At 42.6% G+C, this 26,716-nt stretch overlaps 1 protein-coding gene across 1 annotated transcript; it reads right to left on the reverse strand.

The window, feature by feature from the left end:
• On the reverse strand, window positions 1-26,492 carry etnppl (ethanolamine-phosphate phospho-lyase). The gene is made up of 13 exons (XM_060923781.1): window positions 26,434-26,492; window positions 25,679-25,797; window positions 24,227-24,386; window positions 12,367-12,441; window positions 11,694-11,787; window positions 8,831-8,947; window positions 6,645-6,727; window positions 2,550-2,775; window positions 2,256-2,410; window positions 1,007-1,096; window positions 474-604; window positions 316-386; window positions 1-93 (listed from the first exon to the last, which is right to left on the reverse strand). Exons 1-13 carry the CDS (start codon window positions 26,490-26,492, stop codon window positions 1-3), a joined length of 1,473 nt encoding a protein of 490 aa, XP_060779764.1.
• Between the last annotated feature and the right edge of the window lie 224 nt (window positions 26,493-26,716).

Raw genomic sequence — 26,716 nt, forward strand, 5'->3', positions numbered from 1 at the left:
TTATGTTCTTTGTCTTTTGTTAGTCTTCGTGATGTGATGGTTGCCACTGATGCCACCAGAATGAATATCATGGCCGTTTTCCTCGACTGACTCCTGGGGGACAAATGAAAATTCATTGCTTCAAGTTGACAATCAAAAATAGCACTTTTTAATATTATTTTTCCATCAAACACTAAGAAAATGGCTATGTCTGCTACAATTAGATAATAGTGGTTCTGCTGTAAATACTGATATCGTAGATTTCTGTGTAGCAAAGGTTATTTCCCTTAAAAAAAACCCCAAAAACCATTTCCTTTAACTATGACTCTGACTTACCTTGCGCTTGCTTTGTGCATTTACATGGTCTGTAGTGTCAGACATATGGAGGCCCAAAACATTTTCAAGGTCTTAAAGTAAAAACATAAAAGCATTAAACAAGACTATAGTTATGAACTGCAAAGCAAAAACAATATATATTTGTCTACCATCGTTACCTGTTAGAATCTGGCCAATTTTTTCAACTACTAAGTCGGCATTCCCTCTGGTGAAGCACAGAGGTGGTTTAAACTTCAAGACGTTACGATGTGGTCCATCTGCACTTAATAGAACCCGCTGATCCTTCAGTCTGTGGGAAGATCAAAATGTTCATCTCCATTCAGAAGTGATATTTCTGTACTATATCATTTTTGATTGAACTTGACCAGAAATAAAGGGGGAGGGGTTTATCGGTCTTATCTCCAAGGAGCCAGTGTGGATGCAGGTTTTCATTCCAACCGAACAGGCTTGTTGGAGCCAGACCCGATAATTCTTTGTTTGAGAGCAAATATGTCCCTTTCAAAAAAGATACAGAGGACAGGAGGGATATTATCCGCTGCGGCAACCCTTAACAGGAACAGTCAAAAGAAGAAAATGGGTGGAATCGACTACGGCTCCTACTTGATTGGAATGAAACCTGCAGCCGCACCGGCCCTTTGCAGATTGACGATGCTTGCTTTAGGGTGTTTGGGTAACTGTCAAAGGTTTTCACCGATATATGACATTCTGAGCTTCAGCTGTTGCAGGCGTCCTTTTAAGCCGATCTTTCACCAGCTCCACGCCAACAAAAAGACCACGACCTCTGTAAAATACACAGCCTTCATTTTTTTTCCCCCTCACTTTTTGACATTTGATTTTAAAACTATTTAAAGGGGAACAGAGGGCAATATATAGAGTAAATATAACAATAAAACACACATTAACGAACCTTATTCAAGACTTACAAAAGTTTTTTGTTCTAAGGTTGGAAAGTTATAGTGTTTTGAAAGTAGCTCGAGCAAACTATTTCCGCAGTTTGAACAGCCCGCCATGATATTAATTTTATCCAATCAGAATGCACGTTCATTTTCTCTGCGTAACACTCATGACGTATGTATGTGCCCAGTTGTGTCGGCTCATTGAGGTTGGGAATAGCACGTGTGAATCGGAAAGTAGGATGAATTGTAAGTGATCGGCTACACAATGCCACAGTGTGTTGCTTTCGGGTGTAATAACAGGACCGATGGAAAGCATAACGATCCTCCAGACGCGTCTTTTCACTCGTTTCTGCTGAAAAACACCAAGCGAGTTCGAGCTTTCTTCTCTTCTTTCGTCATCACCGGAGTCGAGAGTACCTCTCCTAGGTTCAAACTGGTACCCTTCTAAGCCATAGCCTGCTTGCAGTGTGTCTTGCGGGATCTCTTCGTATGATTCGACAGAGCTGTCGCTTTCACTTGATGCGCCCGACGCCATGATTACACGCTTCTCTCCTAGTGCAGTGGGTAGCGCTGACATCACGGTCTTTTAAAAATGGCGACTCTTGTGCCATTTAGCGTACCGACTATTATATTTACAATTACCAAGATATTTCGTTGTTTTCTAGTATATAAATTTGATAGAATACTTAAGAATACGTTACTTTGTCACATCAGCAACTGTATATATTATATTTGGTACCCCTTTAACGATGCCTCTCTCAGCTCTAGCATTACAATATTCACAAACCACTGTATATTCCCACTCATTCAGCTCAGAGGTGAAATTCTTTTGTGATTTTTTTTTTAATGGCATAGACAGTATTAATGCACACGATTTGATTTGGTATTAAGATGAAAAAGATTTCATATAGCTATGTTGGTAAAGGTGCTGAAAGTTCAAAATCAAGCAGTTAATTATTGATATGGATATCAAGGTTTAAAAAAAAAATCAAAAATATAAACAATAGCCTGAAAGCAATAAGGAGAAAGTGTTTTTAAAAAAACCTGATATCTCCCACTAAGGGATGTTTCTCTTTCAGTTTCTCCAGTAAGTCCATCAGGTATCTCCCGACTCGCAGGGCATTGCCTTGGAGATCCTCCTTCTCGATCACGTCCAGTACAGCTAGCCCAATAGCACAGGATACAGGATTGCCACCAAACTGAGGCATACATATACAGATGTTCTTCAGTCAGGTTAACATTGTCTGAAACATTATAAAAGCACCATTTTCATATCTTCTCATTTTAAAGTGTCATTCTACCACTGAGAATGATTAAACGTGTAACTCTGGTTCTCACTGTATTAAAGTACTCCATTCCAGATGACATGAAGCCTTCAGCCACTGCTCTAGTGGTCACCACACAGGACATTGGATGGCCGTTCCCAATCGGTTTGCCCATAGTGACAATATCAGGTACAAAGTCTTCCCCTTGCAGCTGGAAAGCCCAGAAATGGGTGCCTACCCTTCCAAAGCCGACTTGAACCTCATCAGCAATGAAGATGCCCCCAGCCTTTCTAACATGTCTGTGGAAAGGATTGTGTTGTACACACGTACCAATACAGAGTTGTGTTTATGCACATTTGAGCACACACACGGTATACAGTATATTTTGTATAAACTGTAAATGCATACACTACCGTTCAAAAGTTTGGGGTCACCCAGACAATTTTGTGTTTTCCATGAAAAGTCACACTTTTATTTACCACCATAAGTTGTAAAATGAATAGAAAATATAGTCGAGACATTTTTCTGGCCATTTTGAGCATTTAATCGACCCCACAAATGTGATGCTCCAGAAACTCAATCTGCTCAAAGGAAGGTCAGTTTTATAGCTTCTCTAAAGAGCTCAACTGTTTTCAGCTGTGCTAACATGATTGTACAAGGGTTTTCTAATCATCCATTAGCCTTCTGAGGCAATGAGCAAACACATTGTACCATTAGAACACTGGAGTGAGAGTTGCTGGAAATGGGCCTCTATACACCTATGGAGATATTGCACCAAAAACCAGACATTTGCAGCTAGAATAGTCATTTACCACATTAGCAATGTCTCATCTCATCTCATTATCTGTAGCCGCTTTATCCTGTTCTACAGGGTCGCAGGCAAGCTGGAGCCTATCCCAGCTGACTACGGGCGAAAGGTGGGGTACACCCTGGACAAGTCGCCAGGTCATCACAGGGCTGACACATAGACACAGACAACCATTCACACTCACATTCACACCTACGGTCAATTTAGAGTCACCAGTTAACCTAACCTGCATATCTTTGGACTGTGGGGGAAACCGGAGCACCCGGAGGAAACCCACGCGGACACGGGGAGAACATGCAAACTCCACACAGAAAGGCCCTCGCCGGCCACGGGGCTCGAACCCAGACCTTCTTGCTGTGAGGCGACAGCGCTAACCACTACACCACCGTGCCGCCCCATTAGCAATGTATAGAGTGTATTTCTCATTAGTTTAAAGTGATCTTCATTGAAAAGAACAGTGCTTTTCTTTCAAAAATAAGGAAATTTCAAAGTGACCCCAAACTTTTGAACGGTAGTGTATACATTCACACTGAAAAACAAACTCCATCCTGAATGAGTTGCATATTTATTTTGTAACAAAAGACTGAGTTGACTCTCTTAGTTTAAATTTCTTTCATGGACATGTTGCTCTATTTTCACTTTGGTTCACTGTTTCCTACATTACCCACAATGCCGTTTGAGTGCTTGCTGACAGTGGTGTCAGCGGGAATTAGCTCTCACTTCATCTATACCTAAAGACACCAATGCAGCAGCACTTTATTCCTTTAATCTCTCCAGGCCTCTCACATTCTCATCTGTACACTCTGTCCAAACATATCATATCATATGCTCCAAAGCTTCAACTTTCATGCTAATATTGCCATCAATGCCATCATGCTTTTCATCTCATAGGTCGCTAAATCGCCAAACCGAGTCTCTGTCATAATTCGGCATTAGGCATGCAACGATATATTGTGCAATGATAAATCGTGATATGAAGTTACAATGATTCTAACTGAACAAATCACAATTATTAGGCTGCAATGAATCATGATTATTATCAGGCTGCATAATCGCTTAGTTTTTCCTTAGCTGTAATTGTTGTTGAGGGTGCAATAACATGACTTCAGCCTAGGTGGAAGTAACACAGCTCTAATGCTGTATGTTTTGTGTGAAAACACACAAAAAACAGATCTAAAATGGGAAAGAGCTGTTCTGTAATTGACAGTACAAATAGATTTAAGAAGAAATCTAAGCTCTCTTTTTACAGACTTCCAAAAGATGAAGAAAATGAAGGTAGTACAAATGTTTATTAAGAAAAGGCCTATTTGTTGTTCATTCTGAATCTCATCTCATTTCATCATCTCTAGCCGCTTTATCCTGTTCTGCAGGGTCGCAGGCAAGCTGGAGCCTATCCCAGCTGACTACGGGTGAGAGGCGGGGTACACCCTGGACAAGTCGCCAGGTCATCGCAGGGCTGACACATAGACACAGACAACCATTCACACTCACATTCACACCTACGGTCAATTTAGAGTCACCAGTTAACCTAACCTGCATGTCTTTGGACTGTGGGGGAAACCGGAGCACCCGGAGGAAACCCACGCGGACACGGGGAGAACATGCAAACTCCGCACAGAAAGGCCCTCACCGGCCACGGGGCTCGAACCCGGACCTTCTTGCTGTGAGGCGACAGCGCTAACCACTACACCACCGCGCCGCCCCTATTTGTTGTTAATTTTTTTTATTTTTAATAGAATATTTTACTTAATAGGCTAATATATTTTACTTTAACCTTTACAAATGTTTTTATTAAATAATTATTTAATAATTATTGTTGGTTATGAAGAAAATGAAACAAAAGGTTTTTTTTTTAATTTAACAAAAGGAACATTTTAGTTGATAAGGAATAGGAAAATAAATGTTGCATTTTTTTTTTTGTAATAACATTTCCTTCATTTAGTCTTTTTTTCATATCTTGGGAAAATCGAATTGTGAGCGGTACATACCGTGAATTGAGTGAATCGTTACATGCCTACTTGGCATTCTGGAAACTGGGAGCCCAACCTTTTCCTTCTCCACTACTGCTATGTTGTAATTCTCATTAATATGACATTGACCATCACTGGAAAATAGTGAGTGAGAAAAGATCTTTCTGTATTGTTTTTAGGAGCTTATAGTGAAACCTGACTGTGATCAGTCATGTTCAAGATTGAAGATATGTTTTCACGTACAAAAAAACTAAACAAAACACAAAAACATAGTAATTGTACTCAAACTGTCCTTCTGAGATGTAAGCACATAGCTGCTAACTTCCGACAGGAATAAAGAAAATACAGCACTGACCAAAAAAAAAAGAAGCATAAGAATCACCTAACCACACCTCAAATATTTCAGCACAGACATATTTAATGTGTTTCAGGGCGAACTATTTCTTTACTTTTGCCGCTTTTCCACTACCAACTCAGCTGAGTTGGGCTGAGCCGTGCCGTGCTGAGTTGGGCTGAGTCGAGCTGAGTGGGGCTATTGGAGTTGCATTTCGACTACAACTGCGCTGAACCGTGCTGGCTGGAAGTGGGTGGACACATTGGGTGGAGTTAGCGAAAGTGGGTGGAAGTCACGTGATGTCGTTAGGCGGCGCAAACAGTGACATCAGTGACCTTTTAAGCGGATAATAAACAATAAACATGCAGTCGTTAGTGTTGCTGGTCTTGGTGCTGTGGCTTGTTGTCACCGACAACGCAAACAGATACTGGCAAGAGCGTATAGATGAGGCGAGGCGCATAAGGCTTCAGAAATTCTCGTAATTCGTAATTATTCTTCTTCCGGGTTTACGGTGTTTACAGATCCCAGCGTGCTCGCGGGGCGTGTGTGGGCATGTGAGGACACTCCTCCTCACCAATCAGTGCACAGGGGAGTGTCTCCTCACGCCCCTAGCCCCACTCGGCTCGGTTTGGCTCGCTTCAGCCCCACTCCAAAACCGTGCGAGTTTTGGGTGCTAAGCAGGGCTGAAGCGAGCTGAGTCGCGCCGCTCTGAGGTAGTCGGAACGCGAGCCGTGTCGGGCTGAAGTGAGCTGAAGCGAGCTAAAGTGAGCTGAAAAAGGGTAGTGGAAAAGGGCCATTTGAGTTCAGTGCAGATATAGGCTAAGAAAATGATTACTTATTAGAAGATTATTACTTAGAAAAGCCAAATGATGTGAAATGATAACATAGCCAGCAATGGATCTAGCAATCATCCTCACTATAGTATAGAATAGAGTTCAACCAGGAGCAGCAATTGAAAAGGAAATAAATAAAATTTGCATTCGACCTGAAGCGAGTCAGCAAGGTATTTTTATATTTTGCTAATTAAACACACTTTGTGTGATTGCTGGTACATACTGTGCCACTTTCTGGAAGTAGCCCACTGGAGGAATGACCTGCCCTCCACAACTCTGCAGTGACTCAGCAATGAAAGCAGCAATCTACACAAGAGAAGACCATGTAAGGCCCCAAACCCCAACTGCAACAAGTGCAAAGAGGTTGCATACCCCATCTAATAATACCCCATGTGGCTAAACACAAGGGTCAGTGCAATGTTTTTTTTTTTTTTAAAGATGGAAGCAGAAGGCAGTGCAACAAAATGAGCAGGGAAAAAAAACACTTTAAAGAAGTCTTCATGTACAAAAGGCACTTCTTTCAGAATCCAGGAATAAACACCCAATCGATTTCTCTTTTTGCGAGAGCTCCACCCATTCACCTGTCTTTATTCCATCATGAGAAGTCTGGATCTGACTTATCAGATATGTCTGTCTGTAGGAACAGACATTCACTTCTGTAACAGGGGGTTAAGGGCCATTTGACCAGGTACGAATCAGTGAGATCTTAAAGCAGATACGCAGAGCCTTTATTTTCAAATACGTTTCTGAGTGGATAGTATCTCCATCCTTGACTCTTGTATGCTGCATAAATGGAAATAATAAAAATATATATATTTTTAAGAGTTAAAATCGACCGCAAAGTTGGCATTGGAGCTGCCCCGCTGAGCCAACCAGCCCTGAGTGCGTGACGTCACAGCAGGAACCGGTTTTAAGGCCGAGACCTTTGACAGCTATAGACCAAAGTCATTTAAATAAAAATTCATGGTGAAAGTAAGAAATACCGTTACCGAGTTGCTCAACTAAGACTGATTTGACTTCACTGATTGTGGGTTGACTCTCATTAAAACAGGATGGGTGTTATAACTTATGCAACATACATGTACCGTACATGCATGCATTTTCATTGATAAAACGTAAAAGGCTCATTAAATAATCAGATGAACTGAGACAATCACATTCTGAAGCAAATTAAATAATCTTATACCGGTAACTTAAACACACAATACAAGTTACATGTATTAATCTAAATGCAGGTAAACAACAAGTGTTTTTTTTTTTTAATCCAAATGAGAGTCGAAGCTTACCCGTCTGTGTTCTCACTTCTTGAAGGCCGATTGTTTTTGAAACAATCTGACTTTGAGTTGTTTGTTCAGTTCTCCATTCATTCGCTTCTTCCATGTAAGGGCGAGATGGCAGCAATATCTAGTTTAGAAATGAGACGGCTGCTCCACTCATTCACTTTTCTTCATACTGAGTCCTCTGCCATTACTGCTCGGCTCAGGCAATTACTAAAACCCGGGACGGAGTGGGATGTCACCGGTTTTAGCAACAACTGCGGGGAGGTCACTGCCCGAGTGATATGTCCCATCCCATTCCATCCTGGGTTTTAGCAACAACCCTCGGCTCACTCTGGGAGGACTGATGCAACTGAACTTACTTTCCTTTTAAAAAAATAAATAAAATAAATACTTTCCTTTTCTTGTAGTTTTCTTTTTCTTTAATTGTTGGTACTGCACCCTCTTTCAATATGGGCTTATAGCCAACATAAATCAACAGATCAGAGGTTCCATACGAGTCTTCAGTAAAATGTGCAGAGCAGAGGAGAGACCACTTCATAGCCGCCCAATGTGCCCGTGAACTTCTCGCAAAACGCGTCCAAATCTTTGCAGTTTGAACATTCTTGGGCCATGAATGCAACGTAAATCCACCTTCTGTTGTGTTGCTGCACCGGCCAAAAACACATCTACGTAGCATGGTAATAAATTAGCTCAAAATGGAGGATTGGAGTTGCAGTCAGCTCTGTGTTTTAGTATAGCGGAAATGGTGATGAGACCGATAGACTTCCTGCTGTGACGTTATGAACGTCAAAGTCATTCACTCAGACCGCTACCTATATGAATCACTTTAATCATAAAAATTACTATATTAGATTTATTGTTAACGCTTAAAACTATTCCTGTGCCATTCTTGAGGTCTCAAGGCATTTATAAACAAAAAGTGAGGCCATGGCTCTGCGTATCTCCTTTAAGGCTTTTTACAACCTTGGAAGAAGGCACAAATATGAAAGACCACTGAAGCGGTATTTACCTTCAACTAATCCATAATCCATTAGTTTGTTGATTTTGATCACATATTTTTTGCATTATTGAAAGTTACTCTTTTATCCTGTTTGCTAAAAATCACGAGGTAATGTATTGTTGACTATACCTTACATCCTTTTGCATGAGCTTTTTCAATGATGTCTTTAACTTCATCTGCATAATCAGTAGCAGGGTCTCCGTGGTCTTCCCTGTATTTCCCTCTGTAGATGTCTGGACTTGGGGCCTAATAAAACAATGATATGAAGATGGGAGCTATTTTTGAATTCATCAACCCAGAGTTTTCTAAACGTTGCCAACTTTTAGGAAAGCAGCAGTTTGAGACAGAGAACAGTTCTTTTAGGAAAAAGAAAAGAGGCAAAGAGGTAATTTTACAGGATACTAAATATTTGTTTTAAAAAAAGTTTTCTATTCAAATAATTTCAATAAATTATTTCTATTTCAATAAATTAAAATAGTCAGTGGGACATTCTGGAATATAAGTGAAAAAAGACAGTAAAGAGGAATATGACATTTCACTTACGTCCACTTAATTTCTCGTTAACTCCAGAAAATATACACTGATAAGAGTAAAGTCATATATATATGTATATGTGTGTGTGTGTGTGTGTGTGTGTGTATAGCTAACAAACTGCCTGCAAAATAGTTACAAACCCTGTGAATTCAGTTATACTTTTATATAACATTTTATGTACAAAAACAAATTAACATTGAAAAGAAGGGAAATCAAAATTAACAACTTTAAAGTTTCAGTATAATTTTTTTAAAATATCGAAGCTGATGATTCCAGTCAGAGTTTGTAAAAAATGAAAAAATTAGATACTACCCACAATATCTCAGAAATTTATCATTATTATTATTATTATTAGTAGTAGTATCATCCATCCATCCATTATCTGTAACCGCTTATCCTGTACAGGGTCATGGGCAAACTGGAGCCTATCCCAGCTGACTATGGGTGAGAGGCGGGGTACACCCTGGACAAGTCTCCAGATCATCGCAGGGCTGACACACAGAGACAAACAACCATTCACACTCACATTCACACCTACGGTCAATTTAGAGTCACCAGTTAACCTAACCTGCATGTCTTTGGACTGTGGGGGAAACCGGAGCACCCGGAGGAAACCCATGCAGACATGGGGAGAACATGCTAACTCCATACAGAAAGGCCCTCGTCGGCCACGGGGCTCGAACCCAGAACCTTCTTGCTGTGAGGCAACAGTGCTAACCACTACACCACCGTGCCACCTATTATTATTATTATTATTATTGTTGTTGTTGCAGTGATTAATATGTTTCAGCTGGCAACAATTCTTTTAACTTGAACTGATGCAGTGAGTAGCTTCTCATTTCTTAAATGACCATATCAGAAGACATGTCCTGTGCTCATGGAAAAGATGTTACTGTGTTTCAGAAGGTCAAATTATTGGCCTTCATCAAGCAAAGAAAACAACTAAGGAGATTTCTGAAATGGCTGGAATTGGGTTAAGAATTGTCCAGTGCATTATTAAAACCTGGAAAGATAGTGAAGAATTGTCAACATCACAGAAAAAATGTGGTCAGAGAAAATATTGACTGATCATGAGATCACTTAAATTCTCATAAAAATCAACAGTAGATCTCATGACTATGTTTAATAGTGAAAATAGGGCATTTCCACAAGAAGAACTTATAGGGTTGGGACTAAACAGCTGTATGTCCAGAAGAAAACCACTCATTAGTGAGGATAATCAAAAGAAAAGGCTTCAGTTTGCTAGGGAGCATAAAGATTGGACTCTGGAATAAAGGAAAAGGTCATGTGGTCTGATGAGTCCAGATTTACTCTGTTCCAGAGAAATGGGTGTGTCAGGGTAAAAAGGGAAGTAAGAAGTAAGAAGGGAAGTGCATGAAGCGATGCACCCATCATGCATAGTGGTGACTGTACAGGCCTCTGGAGGCAGTGTTATGACCTATGATTGCTTCATTTGGTCAGGTCGAGGCTCAGCAATGTTATGTAGGAATAAAATGAAGTCAGCTGACAACCTGAATATACTGAATAACCAGGTTATCACATCAATGGATTTTTTCTTCCCCGATGTGCATATTCCAGGATGACAATACCAGGATTCATCCAGATTAAATAGTGAAAGACTGGTTCAGGGAGCTTGAGGAATCATTTGCACACATGAATTGGCCACCATAGAGTCCTGACCGTAACCCCACTGAAAGACTTTGGAATGTGCTGGAGAAGATTTTACGGAGTAGTTCAACTCTCCTGTAGTCAGTACAAGACTTCAGTGAAAAAATAATGCAACTCTGAATGGAGATAAATGTTGTGACATTGCATAAAGTTGTTTGAAACAATGCCACTGCGATTGTGTGCCATAACTGAAGGCATTCCGACAAAATGTTAGTGTGTGCCACTTTTTTTTTTTGGCTAGGAAGTGTATTTTAACGGTGTTTTAATATTCTATTCTGATAATACCAAGCATTTTTTTTTTTTTTAATAACAGAGGGTCTTATTTTCAGAGAGGGTTTCATGTAGAATCCATTTGGGAAGTGAATTTTAACTAACATTAAGGTTAACCTGGCTATTATTTGTAGTTTGTTATAATGTTGTGATCTTACTGTGATCCTGCTAGAGACACGTGTTATATTGAAAAGCAAAAAAAAAAAAAAAAAATTGAAATGGCATAAACCACACTCAGTCTCAGGTACAAGTTCATTTCGTTAATGAACTCATTTGAATGTGTGGAAATATACTATAGTCGTGAATGGGAAATACTCCCATGCACTCATGGTAATCTCTTCCAGTTATAAAACTGGAAAGTGTGGTTATTATAATAACACAGTAGTAAACAATATATTGAGCCTGACTCATCCAAGGTCAGGAAAGGAGCAAAAGGGCAATTGAGGGTGAACAGATTAGTGACTTAGCAAATATGTGTGCGTGCGGATGTACGTGCAGGTCTGGGTTTTTCAGCACTCACCACATGCACATGTTGGCTTTCCACACAATGTCCCAGTTGATGAAACTTGTAGGGACTGATATCAATGAGTGATGACAAATGACCATGATAGGCACTGTGGGAAGAGCACAGTGAACATATCAAGAAATAAGTGTAATAATTTTATTTTAACCTCCTAGGGCTTAGCGGTCACATGCGTGGACAGCACTTTTTAGAAATTCGGAACAAGAATCCACATATGTGGACATACTTTTTCTCTAAAAATACATCTTATCAAAAGATGATGCTTAGTTTTTATTCTAATCAGGTTCTAATAAGCCCAAATAGCAAAGAGAAATAAAAAATGCATGTAAAAAAACAGCTTGGGCCTTAGGAGGTTAAGTGGAACAAGCTGAAAGCATGCAGCTGATAACGATCGAATGATATCTTTTTCACACCAGGGCAAATGTTGAAACCTAGGTTCAAGGTTATATTTCACATATAAGTACTAACAGCCTGCCTTAGTGGTTTCTGGATACAACTATCATTACAAATCATTATGACTAATAGCTGACACAGCTTGTCTGTGTTCACCAGCAGACAGACAACACTAGGTAGAGTTAATGTGTAAGCCGACAGCTCAGCACTTCCACGAACTTGGTTACTCTTTGTGTATGTAAAGAGAAAACAGACAGAGATGGACTGTAGTACTTACTTTTCCAGTGTGATGATGTCTTTGTGGCCAGTGTACTGCCAAGCTAGTCTTAAGGCCAGGTCATTGGCCTCAGAACTAAAGATCAGGGGGTAAGAAGTCATTTTAGATACGGATTCATCATAAGCATAATTAAAATGTGTCTTTCAGTTAGACCTGAAGATCTGTTTTTTTTAACAAAACATTAGTTCATTTTCTTTTAACATATTAAGTGGATCCCCAGAGATTATTTACTTCTTACAAAAGAATTTGTCTTACAGAAAATACAGCTACAGTGGATATAAAAAGTCTATACACCCCTGTGAAAATGGCAGGTTTTTGTGATGTATATGTCAGAACCTTTTTCACCTTTACTGTGAAACTGCAACATATAAAAATTAAGTGAGAAACAACCAGACATGTTTTAAAGGGAAAACCAAGACCGCGCTTACATAAGTGTGCACCTTTTTATTATTGGGAATGTGGCTGTTTAGAATCAACCAATCACATTCAAACTCATGTTAGATACTAATTGGTATACACCTGCCATCAACTAAAGTGACTGATTAATCGCAAATAAAGTACAACTGTTCCGATAGGATTTTTCTGATATCTTCTTGAAAACATCCAACTGGAAAAGTCGTGGACCACAAAGGGCTTAGAAAGCAGGTCCAGGATCTCATTGTTGAAAAAATATCAATCAGGAGAGGGTTAAAACATTTTTTCCAAGGCACTGGGTATCCCATAGAACACTGTAAAAACAATAAACAGCAAGTGGAGAAGATATGGCACAACAGTGACATTACTAAGACAGAGGCTCCAACTTGGGAAATTGCAAAGAGGGAGATTCTCCCTCTCTGCGAGTAGCTCGGAGGGAGACAAGTTTGAGCACCATAGGCGCGAAGATATATATATATATATATATATATATATATATATAATATCTCACCATTGCTGAGGAGTGTGCTCCCATCACCCAATCAAGCATCCAGCCAGAGCAGGTCATGATATTTTTTAACCATATTAACATGCCATTGTTGTGTGTTATGCCTGATGTCAAGACTCTCGTCTCTGCGAGCCTACCACACAGATCATTTTTAGGGCATACCTAACAACATGTGTTTTCTTTCTCTCTCTCTTCCCCCCCCAATCTGTCCCTCTGAGTTACATGTTGGTCCTGGGATTGAGATGCTGGCCTCTTCTGCCCCTCGGACCTGCTCGACCCATCCTGGTGCCCTGTGTCTGGTCGGAGTTTTATCGCATCGCTCCTGTGAAGGACGGCCCCATGAGGACAGTTGAGGGTTATACCTGGAGGACGCTCTGGACTCTTACAGTAATGCTTTTATGGCTGAGGACTACAGTTGACTTGCTAACTTTAGGACTGCAGTTATCATGAACAGTTTTGCACTCAAGTTTCCATCAATGAAGAGTTATAACATCAACGAAACTGTCCTCATGTTAAAACTGTTAATATTATAGTCATGCTGTCTGTTGTTGCCCAAAGGAGGATGGGTTCCCTTTTGAGTCTGGTTCCTCTCGAGGTTTCTTCCTCATGTCGTCTGAGGGAGTTTTTCCTTGCCACCGTCACCACAGGCTTGCTCATTGGGGATAGATTAGGGATAAAATTAGCTCATGTTTTAAGTTGTTCAAATTCTGTAAAGCTGCTTTGCGACAATGTTTGTTAAAAGCGCTATACAAATAAACTTGACTTGAGTATATATATATATACACACACACACACACACACACACATATATTATATGTGTTTGTGTGTATATATATATATATATATATATATATATATATATATATATATATATATATATACACACACACATACACACACACACAGTGGGCCTTGAAAGTTTGTGAACCCTTTTGAATTTTCTATATTTCTGCATAAATATGACCGAAAACATCATCAGACTTTCACACAAGTCCTTAAAGTAGATAAAGAGAACCCAGTTAAACAAATGAGACAAAAATATTATACTTGGTCATTTATTTATTGAGGAAAATGATCCAATATTATATATCTGTGAGTGGCAAAAGTATGTGAACCTCTAGGATTAGCAGTTAATTTGAAGGTGAAATTAGAGTCAGGTGTTTTCAATCAATGGGATGACAATCAGGTGTGAGTGGGCACCCTGTTTTATTTAAAGAACAGGGATCTATCAAAGTCTGATCTTCACAACACGTTTGTGGAAGTGTATCATGGCACGAACAAAGGAGATTTCTGAGGGCCTCAGAAAAAGTGTTGTTGATGCTCATCAGGCTGGAAAAGGTTACAAAACCATCTCTAAAGAGTTTGGACTCCACCAATCCACAGTCAGGCAGACGGTGTACAAATGGAGGAAATTAAAGACCATTGTTACCCTCCCCAGGAGTGGTCGACCAACAAAGATCACTCCAAGAGCAAGGCATGTAATAGTCGGTGAGGTCACAAAGGACCCCAGGATAACTTCTAAGCAACTGAAGGCCTCTCTCACATTGGCTAATGTTAATGTTCATGAGTCCACCATCAGGAGAACACTGAACAACAATGGTGTGCATGGCAGGGTTGCAAGGAGAAAGCCACTGCTCTCCAAAAAGAACATTACTGCTCGTCTGCAGTTTGCTAAAGATCACGTGGACAAGCCAAAAGGCTATTGGAAAAATGTTTTGTGGACGGATGAGACCAAAATAGAACTTTTTGGTTTAAATGAGAAGGGTTATGTTTGGAGAAAGGAAAACACTGCATTCCAGCATAAGAACCTTCTCCCATCTGTGAAACATGGTGGTGGTAGTATCATGGTTTGGGCCTGTTTTGCTGCATCTAGGCCAGGACAGCTTGCCATCATTGATGGAACAATGAATTCTGAATTATACCAGCAAATTCTAAAGGAAAATGTCAGGACATCTGTCCATGAAATGAATCTCAAGAGAAGGTGGGTCATGCAGCAAGACAACGACCCTAAGCACACAAGTCACTCTACCAAAGAATGGTTAAAGAAGAATAAAGTTAATGTTTTGGAATGGCCAAGTCAAAGTCCTGACCTTAATCCAATTGAAATGTTGTGGGAGGACCTGAAGCGAGCAGTTCATGTGAGGAAACCCACCAATATCCCAGAGTTGAAGCTGTTCTGTATGGAGGAATGGGCTAAAATTCCTCCAAGCCGGTGTGCAGGACTGATCAACAGTTACCGCAAACATTTAGTTGCAGTTATTGCTGCATAAGGGGGTCACACCAGATACTGAAAGCAAAGGTTCACATACTTTTGCCACTCAGATATGTAATATTGGATCATTTTCCTCAATAAATAAATGACCAAGTATAATATTGTTGTCTCATTTGTTTAACTGGGTTCTCTTTATCTAGTTTTAGGACTTGTGTGAAAATCTGATGATGTTTTAGGTCATATTTATGCAGAAATATAGAAAATTCTAAAGGGTTCACAAACTTTCAAGCACCACTGTGTATGTGTGCATATATATATATATATATATATATATATATATATAAATAAAAATGAATGATTCACCACATTTCTTGTCAATTAAATCTTTTAATAGTAACAGATCTAGATAAATCCAGTGACTATTGACCAAACTTTAATATGCCTAAAGTCAATGTTAATGTAATAATGACTATTATAAATTGCCAATGGTAGACCCTGTGATGATAATGTTCTTCTAATAATATTCTAAGTCTAAGTTAGTAAAAGTCAGACAAAAAAAGTCAGACAAGTTCGTTAGAATCTAAGGCTGCTGGGCCATAGAAGGTTCACGCTGCACGCTGCATGCTGCACACTACACGCTACACGCGTGTAAAGAAAAGTGGACAAACGTAGCATGACTTGCTCTGGGCCATAGAACGGCGTTCACGTTGCACGCTGCACGCTGCACACTTCACGCGTGAAGCGTGAAATGAACATGCACACTTTTTTCTAGGCGTGAAGATGGAAATTCCAGTCAATGCATGCGGTCACCGCCGCGCCAGCCAATCAGAACGGGTCTAGGGAGATAACTATGCTTTCAGGGGAAAACTTCAGAAAAAATATAATTGAATGGTATAATTGAAAAATAGTTCTTCATCGGGATTGTCAAGCAGATTATAGAATGTTCGGTGAAATTCACCACGGGTTTCTCTCAGAAGGAAGTGTTCTCGGCTCCAAATTCTGTTCCTTTTTCTCTTCCTCTGTCTCAGTAAAAGCAGAATGAGGCAATCGTCGTCATCCGAAGAGTCCATATTGTTGGTTACTCGGTCAAAGTAGAACAGACGCAACACGTGAACATCCAAGCATGAAGTTTAATGGCCCAGGGTCTGGTTCTTCACGTGAACGTGTAGCGTGTAGCGTGCAGCATGCAGCGTGAACCTTCTATGGCCCAGCAGCCTAACGTCTGGTCTGGTGATCTAGCCCTGTCAGATATACGGTCGTCTTACTGCCGTCCAGAATAGTCCACCATTCGTCCCTGGCAACCATTGCGGCGAGCGATCCGAATTTTATCTTGGTGATTTTCTGATATTTTTTCTTCGTAGTTTGGCTTTCGCCATTTCCACCAATGGAACTTCGTTTCATTATCTCATTCAAGAGAACATAAAGTTAAAGATGAGCAGGCGATAAATGCAGACGTGAAAAAACAAACAAAATGGTTGAGTGTTGCGGGTTTTCTCGTTCTCACGCGCATCATTAATAGTGCCATCTGTATGCTTTATTGGTAACTGCTTAGACATTGGGTGGCTCAGTGTGACCCCGCGGCATACCGAATTCCGCTCCATTCATATGTGCGCTTGATGTGCGCGCGCATGCCTCTGGCATTTCACTCCAATCCCCCCGTTATGCTGATCGGTGTACTGACCAGGGAATCGGCATATACCGCGGGGTACACACTTGAGTCCACCCATACAATGTCAGACACACGAAAAGCAGAAAGTCAACTATTAATTTTCATCAACATAAACGTATCACCCCTCCTAGAACTGACACCTTATTGTGGTGGAGGGGTTTGTGTGCTTGAATGATCCTAGGAGCTATGTTGTCGGGGGCATTACGCCCCTGTTAGGGTTTCCCAAGGCAGACAGGTCCTAGGTGACAGGCCAGACCAAGAGCAGTTCACCAAACCCCCTTATGGAAATGAAAAATCAAGGACCGTGACATCACCCGGTAGGGCCCCACCCTGGAGCTAGGCCTGGGGTTGGAGCTCGTATGCGAGCGCCTGGTGGCCGGGCCTTTGCCCACGGGGCCCGGCCGGGCTCAGCCCGAAGTGGTGACGTGGGCCCGACCTCCTGTGGGTTCACCACCCACAGAGGTAGCCGTAGGGGGCTGGTGCAGTGTGGATTGGGCGGTAGTCGAAGGCAGGGGCCTCGACGACCTGATCCCCAAACACAGCGGCTAGCTGTTGGGACATGGAATGTCACTTCGCTGGGGGGGAAAGAGCCTGAGCTTGGGCAGGATGTTGAGAGGTACCGGCTAGAGATAGTCGGGCTCACCTCCATGCACAGCTTGGGCTCCGGAACCCAGGTCCTCGAGAGGGGCTGGACTCTCCACTTCTCTGGAGTCACCCATGGTGAGCAGCGGCGGGCTGGTGTGGGCTTGCTTATAGTTCCCCAGCTCAGCTGCCATGTGTTGGAGTTTACCCCAGTGAATGAGAGGGTCACCTCTCTGTGCCTTCGGGTCGGGGAGAGGGCTCTTGCTGTTGTTTGTGCCTACGGGCTGAATAGCAGTATAGAGTATCCGGCCTTCTTGGAGTCCCTGGAAGAGGTAATGAGAGGTGCTCAGACTGGGGACTCCATTGTTCTACTGGGGGACTTTAACGCTCACGTGGGCAATTACAGTGACACCTGGAGGGGCGTGATTGGGAGGAACGACCTCCCTGATCTGAACCTGAGTGGTGCTTTGTTATTGGACTTCTGTGCCAGTCATGGTTTGTCCATAACGAACACCATGTTCGAGCATAGGGGTGTCCATAAGTACACGTGGCACCAGGACACCTTAGGTCGGAGGTTGATGATCGACTTTGTTGTCGTTTCATCTGCTCTCTGGCCCTATGTCTTGGACACTCGGGTGAAGAGAGGGGCTGAGCTGTCAACTGATCACCACCTGGTGGTGTGTTGGATCCGCTGGCAGAGGAGGAAGCTGGACAGACCTGGCAGGCCCAAACGTATGATGAGGGTCTGCTGGGAACGTCTGGCCAAGCACTCTGTTGGGGAGATCTTTAACTCCCACCTCCAGAAGAGCTTCTCCCAGCTTCCGAGGGAGGCGGGGGACATTGAGTCTGAGTGGACCATGTTCTCTGCCTCCATTGTTGACATGGCTGTTCGGAGCTGTGGCCGCAAGGTCTCCAGTGCCTGTCATGGCAGCAATCCCCGAACCCGGTGGTGGACACCGGAAGTAAGGGATGCTGTCAAGCTGAAGAAGGAGTCCTATTGGGCCATGTTGGCCTCCAGGACTCCTGAGGCAGCTGATGGGTATCGGCAGGCCAGGCGTGCCGCAGCTCGGGCAGTTGCGGAGGCAAAAACTCGGAACTGGGAGGAGTTCGGTGAGGCCATGGAGGAGGACTATCAGTCGGCCTCGAGCAAATTCTGGCAAACTGTCCGGCGCCTCAGGAGGGGGAAGCAGTATTCTGCCAACACTGTTTACAGTGCGGGTGAGGAGCTGTTGACCTCGACTGGGGATATTGTCGGGCAGTGGAAGGAATACTTCGAGGATCTTCTCAATCCCACCGTCACGTCTTCCACTGAGGAAGCAGAGGCTGATGACTCAGAGGTGGACTCGTCCATTACACAAGCCGAAGTCACTGAGGTGGTTTGCAAGCTCCTCGGTGGTAAGGCACCAGGGGTGGATGAGATCCACCCTGAGTATCTCAAGTCTCTGGATGTTGTGGGGCTGTCTTGGCTGACATGCCTCTGCATCATTGCGTGGCGGTTGGGGACAGTGCTTCTGGAGTGGCAGACCGGAGTGGTGGTCCCTCTTTTTAAGAAAGGGGACCGGAGAGTGTGCTCCAATTATAGGGGAATCACACTTCTCAGCCTCCCCGGGAAGGTATACTCCAGAGTACTGGAGAGGAGAATTCGGCCAATAGTCGAACCTCGGATCCAGGAGGAACAATGCGGTTTTCGTCCTGGTCGTGGAACACTGGACCAGCTCTATACCCTTCATAGGGTGCTCGAGGGTTCATGGGAGTTTGCCCAACCAGTCCACATGTGCTTTGTGGATCTGGAGTAGGCATTCGACCGTGTCCCTCGTGGTATCCTGTGGGGGGTGCTTCGGGAGTATGGGATTCGGGGCTCTTTGCTAAGGGCTGTCAGGTCCCTGTACGAACGGAGCAGGAGTCTGGTTCGCATTGCTGGCAGTAAGTCAGACCTGTTCCCAGTGCATGTTGGACTCCGGCAGGGCTGCCCTTTGTCACCGGTTCTGTTCATAATTTTTATGGACAGAATTTCTAGGTGCAGCCAGGGGCCGGAGGGAATCCTGTTTGGGAACTACAGGATTTCATCTCTGCTTTTTGCGGATGATGTTGTCCTGTTGGCTTCTTCAAACCAGGACCTTCAGCATGCACTGGGGCGGTTTGCAGTCGAGTGTGAAGCGGCTGGGATGAGAATCAGCACCTCCAAGTCCGAGGCCATGGTTCTCGACCGGAAAAGGGTGGCTTGCCCTCTTCAGGTTGGTGGAGAAGTCCTGCCTCAAGTGGAGGAGTTTAAAGGTCCCATGGCATGAAATTTTCACTTTCTGAGGTTTTTTAACGTTAAAATGAGTTCCTCTGACCTTCTTAAGTTACCCCCGTGGCTAGAAATTTCATAATGTGTAAACCAAACTATGCCCAACATTTGAGAATGGCGCATCAAAACGGCGCGTTGATAAGCTCTTCCCTTTACTACGTCAGCAAGGGAGATGATCCCCACACCCCCCCTCTGGATTCCCACCCACTGTATGGATTGCTCCGCCCAGTTGTAGTGAGGAGACCATAGAGGACACAACAACATGGCATCACCTAAGCGAGCGAAACATGGAAATTGCGCTGTACATGGATGTGACAACACAGAAAAGAGTCTGTTTTTACTGCCGACGGGAGAGCCCCTGAAGACGCAGTGGCTTAATTTTATTTACTTCAATAATACGGCGTCGAGTCTACCTAAGACGGTGTATGTTTGTCGGAAGCATTTTCCTGAGGAATGTTTCCACAACTTGGGACAGTACAGGGCAGGTTTTGCACATCAACTGTCACTGAAGCCTGGGTCCGTACCAAGCATCCCTGCCGCATCAGCAACAAACACCGAACAAGTAAGTGTATAACTGGTCGTTTTGCCGTGTTTTAAAATCGGTGCGTTAGCCTAGCAATGGCTACATTAGCTGTGCAGCTAACCGCTTCCTGCAGTTAGCCAGGTAATCTGCGCTACAAAACTAAAGAGCATGCAGCATGCTCTGTTAAACTGAGTTTAGTCTGGAAATTGACTGTAACTTATGAGCTTATGTTTGACTATTGCTCCGCAATGCATGTCTTCTGTTGGATAAGCGATATGTTGCTGTAGTTGCTGCTTCTATCCTCTTTGGTTATGGAGTGCATGTTCAAGCCTAGGGTATTATACGTTCGTAAACTACCACTCCGAACACTCTCACTCTCTGTTCTCTGTGTCACGTTGAGTTTACGAAAGGAGTCCGAGGGAGAACAGGGTTTTGTCTTAGCAGCGTGGCTACAGGCGCTGATAGCAGCGAGCATGCGTGTGCGCAGCTTGGTCAAGCCCCTCCCCCCATGGCCTGCCCCCACCCTCTACCCTTCCCCGCCTCCTGCTTCTCATTAGCAAAACGACGCACTGGGAAAAGCGCTGAAATGGGGCTTTCTCCCAGGAGGCTATATTTACGTGCTGAGGGTTCATTTCGAGAAAGGCTGCGGATATAACATCCAGAAGCCTCCACGAGCCCGTTTAAAGCATCAACAAACCACCATGCCATGGGACCTTTAAGTATCTCAGGATCTTGTTCACGAGTGAGGGAACAAAGGAGCGTGAGCTCGACAGGTGGATCGGTGCAGTCTCCGCAGTGATGCGGTCGCTTTACCGGTCCATCGTGGTGAAGAAGGAGCTGAGCCAAAAGGCGAAGCTCTCGATTTACCGGTCGATCTACGTTCCGACTCTCACCTATGGTCATGAGCTTTGGGTAATGACCAAAAGAACAAGATCGCGGATACAAGTGGCCGAAATGAGTTTCCTTCGCAGGGTGGCTGGGCGCTCCCTTAGAGATAGGGTGAGAAGCACAGTCACTCGTGAGGAGCTCAAAGTAGAGCCGCTGCCCCTCCACATCGAGAGGAATCAGCTGAGGTGGCTTGGGCATCTCTTTCGGATGCCTCCTGGATGCCTCCCTGGAGAGGTGTTCCAGGCATGTCCCCCCGGGAGGAGGCCCCGGGGAAGACCCAGGACACGCTGGAGGGACTATGTCTCTTGGCTGGCCTGGGAACGCCTCGGTGTCCTTCCCAAGGAGCTGGCCGAGGTGTCTGGGGAGAGGGAAGTTTGGGCTTCCATGCTCAGACTGCTGCCTCCGCAACCCAGCCCCCGGATAAGCGGAAGAAAATGAGATGAGATAAACGTATCAAGTTATATATATTTTTTAACTAATCATGTGTAGTAAGGGCAGGCAGGAGATTTTTATGTTGTCAGCGGGAGGTCAGGAGGAGGATGTCCCTTGAAAATTGATGAAAAGTCCAAGAAGAAACTGGTCAAGGAGTCTGCCAAGCAGTGTACCTCAACATTAAAAGAACTGGAGCAATTTCTGGCAAATACTGGTTGCCCCCACATGTAGTAACAGTCACCCAAATTCTTCATATGTCTGGGCTACAGGGTGGGGCAGCAAGATGGAAGCCTTTTTTTTTTTTAACCAAACAAACATCCAAGCCCAACTCAAGATTACCCCCCAAAAAAACAACAACAACAACAAAAAAAATCAACCAAATAAATAAATAAATTAAAAATCAAATCTCCCAAAACCCGATGGAATAATATGCTATAGTCTGCTGAGACCAAAGTTTTGGATAACTTTTTGGCCATAATACCAAAAGATATGTTTGACACCCCCCAAAAAAAACAACAAACAAACAAACAAACAAACAAACAAACAAACAAACAAACAAACAAGAAACCCCATAGCACATCACCAGAAGGACACCATCCCCATAATGAAGCATGGTGGTGGCAGCATTGTGGTTTTGGGCTGCTTTTCTTCAGCTGGAATTGGGGCTTAAATAATGAATAGCTCCAAATACCAGTCAGTTTTTGCACAAAAACCTTAAGGCTTCGACTAAAACACTTAAAGAATAATTTCTCCTTTTTGCATGGCAATGACCTGAAGCACACCTCCAAATCAATAAAGAAATGGCTTCAACAAAACAAGATCAAGGTTTTAGAATGACCCAGCCAGAGTCCATGTCCAAATCCAATCAAAAATCTGTGGCGTGACCTGAAGAGAGCTGTGCACAGGCAATGCCCAGCCAATGTGACAGAGTTGGAATGCTTTTGCAAGGAAGACTGGCAAGATATTGCTAAGTCAAGATGTGCCAAACTGATTGACTCTTACCACAAAAGATTGAATGCTGTGATAATATCTACAGGTACTTCAACAAAGTAGTAGTTTAGCACACTTATACAACCATATTATTGTACATTTTTTAATTTTTCATCCCTCCCAAATTCTTGTTGTTTTTCACATTAATTTCTAGATGGCAATTTCACAATAAAGGTAAAAAAGCTTGATCTTGATTGTTATTTTTTATATCATCAAAACCTGCCGTTTAAATAGTGCTGTGTATACTTTTTATATCCACTGTAATTGTAAAGTACAGTCGTCCAGTCTTCATTGATACTGAATATTCAGCATTGGCGTTCACAGCTTTTCACATGACAGACTGAGGGAATTTTTGCGTCTGGTGTGAAAAGCCCTTAAGGATTTCATAGTCCTATGACTGTATAAGCATACAGTCCTATGACTATGCACATTTTGAAAGTTGTCCACACTTTACAATGAGCCATGAAAAAAAACCCTGATTGGTAAATATTTTCTTACAGTAATCCATTCATCTCCCCAGCTGTGCTACTCTATAACCACCTTCACTCATCAAAAATATATCCTTAGCCCAGCATACCGGGGTGTCAGAGATATAGATCACCAGACTATTACTAATTTTACTGCCTTGAATTCAATATTTTTGTGTACATTCTGTTATTTACTGGTAAAATCTTTGGGTAAAAGCATGCATTTGTGTCTAAATAAAAAGTAGTGATTTAATGTTGCTAGTTATGCATCTTCATCCTAGTTCCTAGACATACTTCTTGGAGCCAATCAGGTTATTAAACAGTACTGGACTGCACATGGAAATTTTATTGGTTCAAGGTTTCTGGAATCAGGATGGGAAGAAATATACAAATCATCTAAGATTTATTGGATAGAGTTGTCTTCTCTACTGTATGACCTGCATATGTTTAGAGCCTTAATACACAGGTCCAGTGATTATCTGGCACAGCATTTCATTGTGTCTCTCATTGCACACAGTCTATTTTTGTAAGAACGCTGTCTGGCCATTTGATCTCACCCAGGACATATACAACATATATTATAGCACATGGCTGATACTTGAACCTTGGATGATTAGAATTTATGTGAGCAAAGTCATTTTCAAATTGAAAACTGCTTGTACAAATATGTACTCTGAACATTGATCTATGACAACAATACATAATAAACAGAACATTCATGGGTTATTTAAGGACAAATGAGCAAACAAAATCTTGTCTCCTGAGAAAAGCTACCTCAGTGCTTGCTGACCATATATGGGGAATGGATATTCAGTATGATGAAGAGCTGCATTCTCATAACAAAAATCTCATGATACTTCTGGCATGGCAGATGAACAGACGTACCCTGAATTGGTAAAGTAGCAGACCGAGAGCTGTTCAGGCAGTGTGGCTTGGAGGCGTTGTGCGTATTGGACAAGGTTGTCATGGAGGAAGCGTGAGTTAGTGTTCAAGAGCTCCATCTGCTTTGCTCCAGCATGGATGACTTCTGGGTGGCTGTGACCCACTAATGAATAAAAGAAGAGCCTAAAGTTTCAGGGTAATATTTTCACTAGTGATAAAAAGACAAGGTCATTTGAATCACTTGGAATGAAGGATATGCACCTAATAATAATAATAATAATAATAATAATAATAATAATAAACCTCCATCTTCTACCAGATTTAAACTATTTCTTTGGCTAATTCTTGTCCACATACTCCTGTTCTTTGCTTATATTACTAAAAACTTAAGCTGATTAGGAAGGCAGGATCTGTCCTGGGCTGTGCACTGGACTCAGTGGATGTAGTGGGGGAGAGGAGGATGTTGACCAAGTTGTCATCCTTAATGGCGAACACCTCCCATCCACTGCAGGAGACAGTAGCAGCACTGGACAGCTCCTTCAGTGACCAGCTCCTCCATCTGCGGTGTGTTAAGGAGAGATACAGCAGCTCCTTCCTCCCTACTGCTGTAAGACTGTACAACCGGCACCTCACCAAGCACAGCACCAGTCACTCCTCATAATAATGAGCAATACTGTCCAGATCACTTCTACATCCATAGAGACCCCTCTGAATGTATACTGTGTGCACCGACTATCAGCATCAGTACTTTACAGCGAACTGCTAGTTACACATGGTTAAAATGGCTCCTGTGCAATATACTGACTTACTTGTGCAATACTACCTGTGCAATACTTACACGTGCAATACCACCTGTGTAATACACTTATGTTAACTGTATATCTGCAAGCCTGTTAATTTATGCAAATTTGTTAATTTTATCTTTAAATTTGTAGTTTATTTCTTTTTATATATACCTTTTTTTGTATACTTAGTACTTTTTGCACTACTCCTTCACTATCTTATCTTTTTTTTCTTTCTTTCTATATTTTGCTGCTCTTTGGCTACTGTAACAATGTAAATTTCCCCTTGTGGGATAATAAAAGGCTATCTTATTTTAACTTCTTTAATGTTCTGCCTGATGGCAGGTCCAGCTCTGATGTCCATCAGAGCTTCTAGGGAACATTACAGTAGTGGTTTCTTGTTGCCTTCTACCAGATTATTATAGAGATTTTCTCCTCTCAACCATTCACACACCTATGGACAATTTAGAGTAGCCACGGGCAGAACATGCAAAATCCACACAGAAAGACTCCCCTGTCGGTTGCTGGGCTCAAACCCAGAATCTTCTTCCTGTGAGGCAACAGTGCTAACCACTGCACCACCGTGCCATATCACTAACTAGGAAGGTGGAAAGATCTATAATATATGACAGAGCATGCAGGACAAAATAAGTGCAATGCCTTGTGCATGTACCGTGGGCGACATTGTTGATGCAGTCCAGGTACTGCTCGCCTTTTTCATTGTACATGTACTGACCCCTGGCTCGGACGATCTTGATGGGGTCGTGGCTGAAGAACACCTTGCAGGAGGGACTAAACAGAAAATACATAATGGGAACTTGAAGTAGGCTGCATCAGTAAAGTTCAACCTATCCATCCATAGCCACTTATCCTGTTCTACAGGGTCGCAGTCAAGCTGGAGCCTATCCCAGCTGACTACGGGCGAAAGGCGGGGTACACCCTGGACAAGTCGCCAGGTCATCACAGGGCTGACACATAGACACAGACAACCATTCACACTCACATTCACACCTACGGTCAATTTAGAGTCACCAGTTAACCTAACCTGCATGTCTTTGGACTGTGGGGGAAACCGGAGCACCCGGAGGAAACCCACGCAGACACAGGAAGAACATGCAAACTCCACACAGAAAGGCCCCCACCGACCACTGGGCTCGAACCCAGAACCTTCTTGCTGTGAGGTGACAGTGCTAACCACTACACCACCTCAACCTAACCAGTGATCCAGTAATTAGAATGTAGACAATTAGAAAGAAGTATCTAAAGAAAGGTATATATTCCAGTTTAAAAGAAAGCTGTTTATTTGTAATATAAAATCTGATAATAAAATATGATACTATTGGCTGTTGCTCGTGCGCTCTGTCTGCAATTCAGGTCGCATCATAATTTTGGCTACTAAACTAATGCACATTAAAGCTTATTCCTTACCCAATGTGTTTCTGTCTCAGATCGATGGTTTTCTGCTTATTAAAAATTTCAGTTGCCATTGCAGAGGCTCAAGTAGTACAGAGAACACAGCAGCTCGCAGTGAATGGGAGAGAAAGAGCGAAGTTTGAATAAACAAACGACTCCTTAAAGTGACTCGATTGAGAGAATCGATTCGCCAGCACGAACGATTCACAAGAACCGACTCTTTCTTTAAGACTGAATATTTTTCTTATGTTTGACCACTCCTTTATGGCTTTACACTGATATCTTCTAATATCCTGTT

This window comes from Neoarius graeffei, chromosome 1, assembly GCF_027579695.1.
Source record: "Neoarius graeffei isolate fNeoGra1 chromosome 1, fNeoGra1.pri, whole genome shotgun sequence".
Classification (NCBI taxonomy): Eukaryota; Metazoa; Chordata; class Actinopteri; order Siluriformes; family Ariidae; genus Neoarius; species Neoarius graeffei.